General features: G+C 48.6%; 1 protein-coding gene across 2 annotated transcripts; it reads left to right on the top strand.

The window, feature by feature from the left end:
* The first annotated feature begins 4,999 nt into the window (after window positions 1–4,999).
* Window positions 5,000–7,764, top strand: UBC (ubiquitin C). Of its 2 annotated transcripts, none has more exons than XM_071447876.1 (2): window positions 5,000–5,109; window positions 5,833–7,764. In XM_071447876.1, exon 2 carries the CDS (start codon window positions 5,839–5,841, stop codon window positions 7,438–7,440), a length of 1,602 nt encoding a protein of 533 aa, XP_071303977.1. In that variant the 5' UTR covers window positions 5,000–5,109; window positions 5,833–5,838; the 3' UTR covers window positions 7,441–7,764. The 2 variants fall into 2 exon arrangements, with proteins under 2 accessions (XP_071303977.1, XP_071303976.1); XM_071447875.1 differs by lacking the exon at window positions 5,000–5,109 and adding an exon at window positions 5,328–5,540.
* Window positions 7,765–11,062: the final 3,298 nt, after the last annotated feature.

Here is an 11,062-nt window from a genome sequence, read left to right as displayed (position 1 = left end):
GCTTAAGAATCCAGTGGCTCAGCAGCTCTCTGATGATAGGAAAGGGCACGGAGTTACAGTTTCCTGTTATCCCTTATGTGAGCCTCTGCTCTGGTTACTCACTAGATACACCCTGTGTGACAAATTCACATGGAGCTCCTGATCCGAGCCCCTCCCAGACCTTTGCTCAAACCAGATTACATATCAGTCACCTCGTATTTTGGGAGGAAAAAGTCACTGGGGTGAAACTGGGAAGGCACCGAAACGGAGCCCGTGCTGGCTGCAGCAGGGATTCATCTCCCCTCGGGCATGGCCAGCACCACTCATGCTCTGTGCTGTCCCAAAAACATTGAGCTCAGCACACTGAGAGCCAGAGGGTAATTTTGGGAGCTCATTTTAGGGGCTCCTTATGTCGATTCACACAAATGACCCTCTGTAAGACAGGAGCCACCAGCATTCAAAAAAGCAGCTCCAGGAGAAAACTGGAGTGAGTTTGTCGAAGTAATATCTGCAAATCTGTCACTCTCCGTGCCTCTCCACAATTAGTTCACTTTATTTTAAATGCAGAAGCTGTTTTGAGAAGCTAAATTCTGTTCCCCTGTGATATCTCAGAATAAAGAACTGGAGGACAAAAATGGAAGTGCAAAATGCCATAGTGAATAAATTGTTTCTCTTTTTTTATTTGCTTCATATTTCATCATGAAAGACTCAGAACACAAAACTGAGTCTCACATAAATAATCAATTCCAGAGCTTTACAGTGGAGCTCTGGATAATGACAAATGTCATAGATATTCTGAGCTAAAGCCCTAAATTTTAATCAATTTCAGCCAAATTTCAGTCAAATGTTGTATTGTCAGTGTACCTAGGCAGCACTTTCCCAGTGCCCAGGGTTACCGGCTCTCATTTCACTGCTTCCAGAGCTGATGCAATGTTTGCCAGGCTTCAGGAGAGACCAACAGCTTGATGAAAAATGCATTTGCTGTTAAGCTTGAGAGGCAAAATGGAAAAGGAAGAAATATCCAGAGAGATGACGGGGTGGACGAGAGGAAAAGTCCAGTAAATTACAGTTGGTTCTGTGTAGGTGTCTTGTGATGCTGAAAGGGCAGCAGGGGCTGACGTGTTCAGTGCTAAAGTACAAAGGGGCTTTTCTGTGCCATCTCAGCTCTGCTTGTATAACAATGACTCAGCTCTGCAGCCCTGGCTCGCAGCCAGCATTGAAATTCTGCCTGCCAGAGCATTTTTATCCCCAAAGCAGCACCGAGAGCAGCTACATGTTTGTGGGTGAAAGAGAATTAGGAACTGTGGATGTTTTTTATATCTCATAAGCAGGGAACTAGGAGTTCTGTACAGCTGACAGCACACTTTAAAAAACGGAGGTGTTTCAAAGTACGTGGTTTGTTCAGGGGGGAAAATGGCTGTGCTTGGGTTTTAGTCTCCCTGTGGTGGAGGGGGAAACATTCCAGACGTTTTCCTCACCATCAAAGGACCTGAGCTGGATCTGAAAACAAAATGCAGGAAGTGACACCCCCGGGCCGCTCAGAACGGCCTTGGCGGTGTTTGTTTTTGTTCACTGTTACCGAGCTTCTGTTGAACATACTAACAATGATTAACAGTGGTTTAGGACTCGTTTCTTCTGCCTGTTTCTTTGGCCATTTCTTCTTCTCCTGTCTGCCTGTTTCCCAAGGAACCTCTCTGCTGTTCTGCTGGAAATCCTCCCCCCAGAAAGCTGAAGGTGCTCAGCGGCAGCAGAGAGGAGGTGAACAAAGCAGCTCCCTCCCTGCACTGCAGCTTGGATGGGATCCAAACCGTGCCCGGGCAGGAGGCAGAGATGCAGACAAGGAGCTGCAGAACAGACCTAGTTATTAGTTAAAGCTGTTGCTTTCACTGGCACACCACGCAGGCACAAACCTGTGATTTCAGCCCTTTACAAAATCCCCTTTGGACGTCTCCTGCCAGCAGAGCTGTCACATGTCCCTCAGGGTCACCCAGAGCTGCCCAAGCCTGTTTATTGTGGCAGCACAGATCTGAAAGCTGAGTCCCATGTGTCCTACAAAGCTAAAATACACTTTAGACAGACAGGGAGACAGAGGAGTATCACTAATTTTCATCCTTTTACTACCAATCTATTTGTTTTTCTTAAAACTTGCTTTTCTTCTTTCAGCTCCTGAAGTCGGTGGCTTCTTAAAAACTTTGTTTGGTGAATTTATTTTTAGCATAGAGCTATAAAAACAAAACCGAGGGAGTTGTCTTTTTTTGGTAATCTCAGAATATCACAGTCAATCTCATGCACAGTACTTTGAATTCTGACTCACTGTTTGTGTAACCCTCCAGGCTGGCAGCTTGGGGACAAGCAGTGACATGCCACGGGTCTGTTTGTCTCGTGGCTGGAACCTGAGCCAAGCCTGGACCTTCCTGCACTGCTACAGGGAGACAATATTTATCTCCACAACTGTAAATATAATTAAACTGCATCATACACCGTGAGAGGCAGGTGTGAGTAATGTTATGAGATAGGAATATGTATATGTATATAATTTTTTTTTTTCCCCTGTGGCAAGCAGTCCTATTTTTGTCTGAACAAAGAACAGTAACTGGACTTGCCACACACCCTGTGATGGCCTGGGTGGCTGTCCCAAGCTAAACCTGGTAGCTAAAGATAAACAGATTGCCTCATGTAAAAGTGATACCTCGTTGCTAGGACATTAGCCTACATAAAAAACCAGACCCAGCTTGTGTTCCAGAATGTACAGATTCCTTGGAAACATTTCCCTGACCTCAGATTCTTCTCTCCTGAAAGTAGGCTACTCTGTACCACTGCCCAGTGACCCACTTCTGAAAAGAAATGTCTGTTCCCAACTGCAGGCCCCGTGCCCTGGCAAAGGCTGTAGCCACCTGTGGTCAGAGCAGTCACAAGATAGAGATTTCTGGGGTTTTCAGCTTTGCATTTATTTATATACAGTTCAGAGTCAGCTGCTCAATGGTTTTTATTCACCAAGAGCTACCAGAGGCAGAGTGGAATGTTTGTTAAATGCACGTGCTTTGTACAGCCACACCATAGATACAGCCATATTTAGGAAAAAAAACAAGGGAGGGCTCCTGTGCTTTCTGGTTTACACAGAAAGGAAAGAAAAATTACAGAAATTTCTCCTTCTCCATCTAGAGGAACATTAAAAAGAGAAATATGCACCCTAAAATCCTTAATAAATATGTGATGTGCTTTAACACTGCCCAGGCTTTACATTAATCTCCAGCTTTACAGACGTGGCCTTTCATATTTGTAAATATGAGTCATTTGTGGCCTTTCCTCTGGGAAGAGTGCCTGGGATGTGCAGCAAGCCCAGGCCAGCCTTGGAGCAAACCTTCAGCCACCTTGGCACCACCAAACAAAACCCATGCTGGAAACGCTGAGCAGAGCTGGCAGCACAGAACAAACCGCAGGACATTGCCCAACTCTGCCTTTTGTCCTAATTTATGTGCCAAAATAATATTTCCAAGGTTGGTTATTGTTATGGAGCTGTCTGAACTTTCCAGTTATCATTTTTCCCTCTTTCTGTTCCTGCATTTTGAGTAATTACTGGTAGGATGATTTAGTTCCTTTTTACTGTAAATCAGGAGGTACAAGAAACTCTGTTAGGAGAAAGGAAAGCAAAAGGATTTTGTCGTTGGGGTTTGTTTTTTGGGTTTTTTTTTTTTGTGGTTTTGTTATTTTTGTCTGGGTTTGAGGTGTTTCTAGGGGGAAATAGAGCAGCTCTGCAGTGAATCTTGCCAGTCAGACACGTGCTGATGCTTTGTGAGTGGAGGATTTAACAAGGTCATTGGCCTCACTGAAGGAGCAGCAGATAAAGCTGCTAAAAACCCACCAAACCCATCTTGGATTTCGTGCACTCCATCTTTAATACGGTACAAAATTAGTTCAGCGCCTGTCTGAAAGGTATAATGAAGTTTAATTAACCCGAGGCACGTTTCCACATCACCTCACAGACGGTAGCTACTTCACAACCGATCAAAGCTTCCTGTTCTGGAGGTGAGTAAACAACTGTTTGAATTTCAAATGTCAGCATTTCATCCCACGGCTTGTTTGGCAGGCTGGCATCGAGAGCATTACCTGCTCAGCCAGCTCCAACCCGTTCCAGGGCAGCCCCGGAGCTGGGCCGCGTGAGGGGACAGCTCGTGTCACACCCAGGAGCCACCAACCCTCCTGTTTGTCATAATCCTCCTGGATTATGCTGTTTTTTCCAACCCAGCTAACTCAGTTCTGCTTTTCCTCACAGCTTTATAGGCCAGCACCAGCCCTACAACCCGTCCTGGGCTTTTCCATGGAGAAAAAGCCATTTTTTCCTCCATCCTTGGCAAAAGGCTGGCCAGAGGCTGCAGTGGGTCACAAAACGCTGGCGCCAAGGGTCACCCCCGTTTTTTAGGGCACCTTTCCCCCAAGTCTGTGCCAGGTTGTTCCCTGAGCACTGCAGGAGCTAAAGAAGCCCCAGTATTGTTTCTATCACCATCATTAATCCCAATCCCCATCCTAATCCCCCTCACTGTCCCCTTGCGGCGTCAGCTTCTCCCCCCCCCCCCCCCCCCCCGGCCGAAATCTGCCCCGCTAGGCGGCTCCCCCTCAGCAACAGCGTGACCTCACCGCGGGCCAATCAGCGCCGAGCAGCGCCGAACCTTCCAGAGCTTTCCCTGCCCCCGCCACCCCCGCCCCTCGTCAACTGTCCCATCCCGAGCAGCCAATCGGCGCCGGCGCTGCGGTCCACCCCACCAATCACCGCCAGACTTCCCGGTCTTCCCACCAACGCCTGGTCGCAGCGCCGGGGCGAAAAACGGTCCCAGATCCATCCGCGCCCTCAGAAATTTGCCGATTTTTTAGGGTCTGATTCCCCCTCGCTGAAACTCTGGGACCCCTTTGCCTGCGGAAGAGGGATTAGAGTGGGGAAAAGGCGAGTGCGCGCCACAACAGGGACCTTTTCCTGGGGACTACTTTGGGAGGCGGAGGGACACATTAGTTTTTGTGGGCGGGGCCTGCGTATCCAGTAGCCGTATAAATAAGGGCGGGTGTGCGTCACTCGGCAGATTCCAGGTTTCGCACCGCTGGAAATATCATATCGGGTTATCGCTCAGGGCCGCAGACGTGAGTGCGCTGAGGGGAATTGGGGGTGCGGGGAGGGGAAGGTGGGCCCGGTGCTCTGGGCAGGACCGTGCCGGGCGCTGCCGGGCGGTTTGCAGCAGGGTAACGGAGGGAGCCGCTGGCGGAGTTGCGCAGCGTTGTGTAGCGCTCTGAGCCGCGCCGGTGAGAGCTGGGCCGGGGGTGAGGGGGGATCAGGCTGAGGCTTGTCTGGGGGAGGAGGCCGCGCTGCGGGGAAGATGGCGCGGGCCGGGCCGTCCGTGCCGGAAGGCGGCTGTGAGTCACTACCGGGGCGGGGGAGCGGCGGCGCTGCCGCAGGGCGGGTCCGCGGGGCGGGCCCGGCCCTCCCTCGGTGCCGCAGTGCGGGCGGTCGCGGCTCCGCTGCCGCAGCGCTGCCCTCGGGCGGGCCCTGGGGGTGCGGTGCTGCCCTGCCGGGGGTAAGGGGGGCCTGGGGGCTCCGGTGCCGCTTTGCTGTACTGCGGGCATAAAGGAGAGGCGGTCTGGGGATCCTGTGATGAGAGTAATCTGTTTAAAGAGCTCAGGGGACTTTGTCTCAAACCAGGTTTAGGTAGTCAAACTGGAAAACGATGTTTTAATTTCACGTTTCCTACAACTAAAGTAAGAAATTTTAACTGGTGGGAAATAGCAACGTTAATACGTTTTTTTAGGATTTACTGAAGGCCTTATTTTATTAAGTGGCTGTAGCTGAAGCATCTGTATGTCTTGCAGGTCAACATGCAGATCTTTGTGAAGACCCTGACTGGCAAGACCATCACCCTTGAGGTGGAGCCCAGTGACACCATCGAGAACGTGAAGGCCAAGATCCAGGATAAGGAAGGGATCCCTCCTGACCAGCAGAGGCTGATCTTTGCAGGGAAGCAGCTGGAAGACGGGCGCACCCTGTCCGACTACAACATCCAGAAAGAGTCAACTCTGCACCTTGTGCTGCGCCTCAGAGGTGGCATGCAGATCTTTGTCAAGACCCTGACTGGCAAGACCATCACTCTCGAGGTGGAACCCAGTGACACCATCGAGAATGTGAAGGCCAAGATCCAGGACAAGGAGGGCATTCCCCCTGACCAGCAGAGGCTGATCTTCGCTGGCAAGCAGCTGGAGGATGGGCGCACCCTGTCCGACTACAACATCCAGAAGGAATCCACCCTGCACCTTGTCCTGCGCCTCAGGGGTGGCATGCAGATCTTTGTCAAGACCCTGACTGGCAAGACCATCACCCTGGAAGTCGAGCCCAGTGACACCATTGAAAATGTCAAAGCCAAGATCCAGGATAAGGAAGGGATCCCTCCTGACCAGCAGAGGCTGATCTTCGCTGGCAAGCAGCTGGAGGATGGGCGCACCCTGTCCGACTACAACATCCAGAAGGAATCCACCCTGCACCTGGTGCTGCGCCTCAGAGGTGGGATGCAGATCTTTGTCAAGACCCTGACTGGCAAGACCATCACCCTTGAGGTGGAGCCCAGTGACACCATCGAGAATGTGAAGGCCAAGATCCAGGATAAGGAAGGGATCCCTCCTGACCAGCAGAGGCTGATCTTTGCAGGGAAGCAGCTGGAAGACGGGCGCACCCTGTCCGACTACAACATCCAGAAGGAATCCACCCTGCACCTGGTGCTGCGCCTCAGGGGTGGCATGCAGATCTTCGTGAAGACCCTGACTGGCAAGACCATCACCCTGGAAGTCGAGCCCAGTGACACCATCGAGAATGTGAAGGCCAAGATCCAGGACAAGGAGGGCATTCCCCCTGACCAGCAGAGGCTGATCTTCGCTGGCAAGCAGCTGGAGGATGGGCGCACCCTGTCCGACTACAACATCCAGAAAGAGTCAACCCTGCACCTGGTGCTGCGCCTCAGGGGTGGGATGCAGATCTTCGTGAAGACCCTGACTGGCAAGACCATCACCCTGGAAGTTGAGCCCAGTGACACCATTGAGAATGTGAAGGCCAAGATCCAGGATAAGGAAGGGATCCCTCCTGACCAGCAGAGGCTGATCTTTGCAGGGAAGCAGCTGGAGGATGGGCGCACCCTGTCCGACTACAACATCCAGAAAGAGTCAACCCTGCACCTGGTGCTGCGCCTCAGGGGTGGGATGCAGATCTTTGTCAAGACCCTGACTGGCAAGACCATCACCCTTGAGGTGGAGCCCAGTGACACCATCGAGAATGTGAAGGCCAAGATCCAGGATAAGGAAGGGATCCCCCCAGACCAGCAGAGGCTGATCTTCGCTGGCAAGCAGCTGGAGGATGGGCGCACCCTGTCCGACTACAACATCCAGAAGGAATCCACCCTGCACCTGGTGCTGCGCCTCAGGGGGGGCTATTAAGTTCTTGTGCTTCTTGCTTGACACCAGGGTTGCCAGTGGCACTTGTGTTTGCACTGTAGTTCTTCAATGTCTTAATATTAAGTTAATGCAAGGTTAATGCAAGCTTGAGTAACTGCTGAACAGCTGTCTGTTGAAATGCTAATAAAGTTTTCTGTTGCACATTACACTCTGTAGTCTGTCTCAGTTCAAGCAGGTGAAACGTGTATTCAGTGAAATGCTTTGGCTTCTTACCATGGCAGTTTAAGCCTCTGTGCATGTATGATGAGGACCAACCTTGTGGTTAAAATGGATCTGGATTAAAATCTTAATGAAGTGCTAATAATACCATGTTGTTTTTTCTTCCTAGAGTTTAGCAGCACTCTGCTCCCAGGTGGGATATAAGGACCCCACAGAATGGTGTGGTGGCCCCTGCATGGGGTGGGTTTTGCTGCAGGTCCTGGGCTTGTGGTTTGAGTTTGCTGGCCCTGGGTGGGGTGTGGGGGTTGCCAGTGCCTGGCACTGCCCTGAAGGGGCTCTGGGGATGGAGGTGTTGGTCTGGGGAGGACTGGTCACAGTGGGAGTTGTGTGCTGGGTGGGCAGGTGAGGCCTGAAAGGGCAGTGGGTGACTGAGCAGGGTAAGAACTGCCGGGTTTGGTGGGCTCTGCACAAAAGAGGGAGGTCCCAATAATACCTGGGTTAGCTGGGTTTGGGTTTGTTTTTTATGAGGTGGGTTAAGGGAGCTTAGGCAGGTGGGGTTGGGCTTGGTTCAGCTGCGGTGGAGGGTGTTCAGAGGGGGATGGATGGAATCTCCATCTGCCCTTCCCCAAAAACACCCCAGGCTGTGGTGGGGCTGTCTCTGTCCTCACCTGCTGAGCTCTGGCAGCTGCTCGCCCTGAGATGGGGCACAGCCTGCCCTGCCCTGCCCCCAAACCGGTGCCAGGCACCCCTCCCATCCCTGGAGATAAAATCCCTGCTGTGGAAGTTGGTTTGCTCCCTCTGGATTTCCTCACTGAGCATCTGTGGTAAGTAAGGGAAATTAAACCATAAAGTTGCTGTTCTCATAGAAAACTGCACACTGCAGGTTCAGTGTCGTTTGAGGGTTACATCCGTGATTGGGTTTTGTTTTTTAGGGGCAGGGCTTGCTTTCCTGCCTGCTGAGCTAGCAGAAATACAAAGTTAAATAAACATTTACTGTCTCTGCCACAGGAGACTTCCCTTAGTTTGAGTTTTCCTGCAATTGCTTTTGTGCTTTTTGCAGTTTAACCAGAGAGGCTGTGCAGGCATTTCCTGTGAGGGACTGAAAGGCCATAAGGGAAAGAATTTGGGGCAACCACCTCGGGGTGGCCCTGGTTGGGCAGGGTGACCTCCAAATGTCCCTTCCAGCCCCAGCCATCCCTGGGCTGGGTGTTTGCAGCCCTGCCTGAAGTCCCTGAGCAGTTCACAGCCCCACAGGAATAAAGCACTGAATAAACATGAATAAAGTGATTTTCCTGCTGGGGTTTGGGGTGGGCACTGGATAAACTGACATTCTGTGGGAAATAGATTTGTAGAAAATTGTTTAATTTTGTTTAATTGTTAAATTTGACAGAAGGTTTGTGTAGCATGTAACACCTGTATTGTCTCACCCTTCAAATGAGACTAAAAACAGAATAAGAGTTTTTAAAATGCCTCTCGGTTGTCCCATTTCTGAGTTAGAAAGGGGCTTAGTCCCACAACATTCCTGACGTTTCTGCTGGGGTTTGGGGTGCCCTGCAGGGCCAGGGACCCTGGGGAGGTGACAGGAGGGGTCTGCAGGTCCCTCTGCTCTGGGTTTTGGCCTGAGCCAAGCTGGTTTAGAACTGTGGCCTCCACTGGTACCTGGGGTGCTCCAGGAAATGACTGCAAGGATTTCTTCATTAATGAGAAAAAAATCCTTGTAATTTAAGTAAATTAAGGAAATGGATATGAATCACAAGGAAATGTGAATATGAATTTGTATAATATGCAGTGTTTACACCAAAGTTATTAACATAAAGTAAGGTGTCAGGCAATACAAATGATTGATATTATTAAAATACTCTTTTTTTACTCCTACAATATGGTGGTACCTCGAAAGTCTGCTTAGAGACAACTATTCATAACTAAAATAATAATTCGATATGTTTTAGTGAGAATCTCTATGCTATTAGAATAATCTTAATGCTCCCAGATTTACAACAAATTCTGGTAACTTCTTTTAATCCTGCTGTAATCTAAGTTTTGTAACTGGCCTTTGAGATTTTTGTTTTTGCTTCAGTTAATTTCTAGTCTGTTCTCTCTTAAAAAAAAAAAAAGAAATCAAACAAAACTCCAAAAAGAAAAACCAGCCAAGATTTTGGGGTTTTGTCTTATGTGCTTTAAAAAGTTATTTATACCTATAGAAAGATAAATGAAAGACCCCATTATGCTGGGTTTGGATACATTTGGGGTTTTCTCCTTTCTCAGCTGCCCCACAACATAATCCTATAGGATTGAGAATATTTGGAATAAATCCCTCAGTATTTCTGCAGCCTCACCCACAGCAACCAGGGGTGTTTTTTAAAGATTTTTGCCCAATTTTGCTGTTTGAAAAGCAGCAGGAGTTCGGCTGCCTCGGTGGCCACAGGATGTCACTGTTCCTCCACAACCCGGTTCTTTTCCATCCGGAGTTTCCTCTGCTGCTCCCTGACTGTCAGCAGAGCATTCCTGCAGGCTCTGATCCTACAGAAAGGGATGCACCAAGTAGAAAGAAATTTCCATTTTAGGGAGGAGAGAGCTGGATGGGTCCCTCCAGGAATATAGATTGGAGCCATAAATGTTTTGATGTGGAGCTTCTGGAGCTCCAGAAATGCTCTTGTGTAGATTAATTGGGTTCCCTGGGCTATCAGACAAGTTCTGACAAGGGATTACATTTAGGAATATTTATGTTTCAGATTGGGCACTGGCTGAGGTACTGATTTCCATCTGTAACTAAGAAATGAAGCTGCTCAAATTCATCATTTCAGTGTGGCTTTTATGTAACAGTTACATGGAAAAAATAAAAAAAGAAAGGGCCTTGCAAAAACACTTGATGCTTTCCCCAGTGTGAAAATACACCTTTAAAAGAAATTCTGTTTTATTTTGCTGGCCTACCTGTTGTATTTTAATTCTCCACCCTTGCATGTTGTGATTACAGGTTTTCCTCCTCCTGTGAAGATGATTTTGAGCTGCTACACCTGAGTGGCCACAGATCAATCCTGTAACTAAATTACAAGTGACTTTGAACTTCTATTTACGGCCTACTGAAAACATGGTATCAATCACAGGACTGTTATGTTTTTCAGTATTTGGTAAAAATGGGAACTTAGGTGAATGCAGAATATATATTTCAGTAAATGTTCTTGTTTGCATCTTTTCCAAACACCACCATCCTCCTCTTGCTTCCTTTTGCTTAAGCAGGTTCCAGACATTGCTTTTCCTGCTGTGAATTACTCATTTATAGTTATAATATAGACAGATAATATATCTTTATATATTATATATTTATATATATTAATATGTATTAATGTGTATTATATATACTATACTGTATATTATATTATAGATATAAGCATATGAGATACATTATCATATATAACATTTATATATAATATTTGCACACACTATA

Source organism: Agelaius tricolor, unplaced genomic scaffold (genome assembly GCF_023055355.1).
Source record: "Agelaius tricolor isolate 1412-34295 unplaced genomic scaffold, bAgeTri1.0.p SCAF_25, whole genome shotgun sequence".
NCBI classification, from domain to species: domain Eukaryota; kingdom Metazoa; phylum Chordata; class Aves; order Passeriformes; family Icteridae; genus Agelaius; species Agelaius tricolor.
Note: the sequence above shows the minus strand (reverse complement) of the source record. Positions and strands in the feature narration are given on the sequence as shown.

Bases quoted from the DNA above. Each gene is read 5' to 3' on its own strand.
- UBC (XM_071447875.1), top strand. From the start codon at position 5,343: ATGGCGCGGGCCGGGCCGTCCGTGCCGGAAGGCGGCTGTGAGTCACTA. The intron at 5,541-5,832 runs GTAAGGGGGGCC...TATGTCTTGCAG, and splicing joins GCGGTGCTGCCCTGCCGGGG to GTCAACATGCAGATCTTTGT.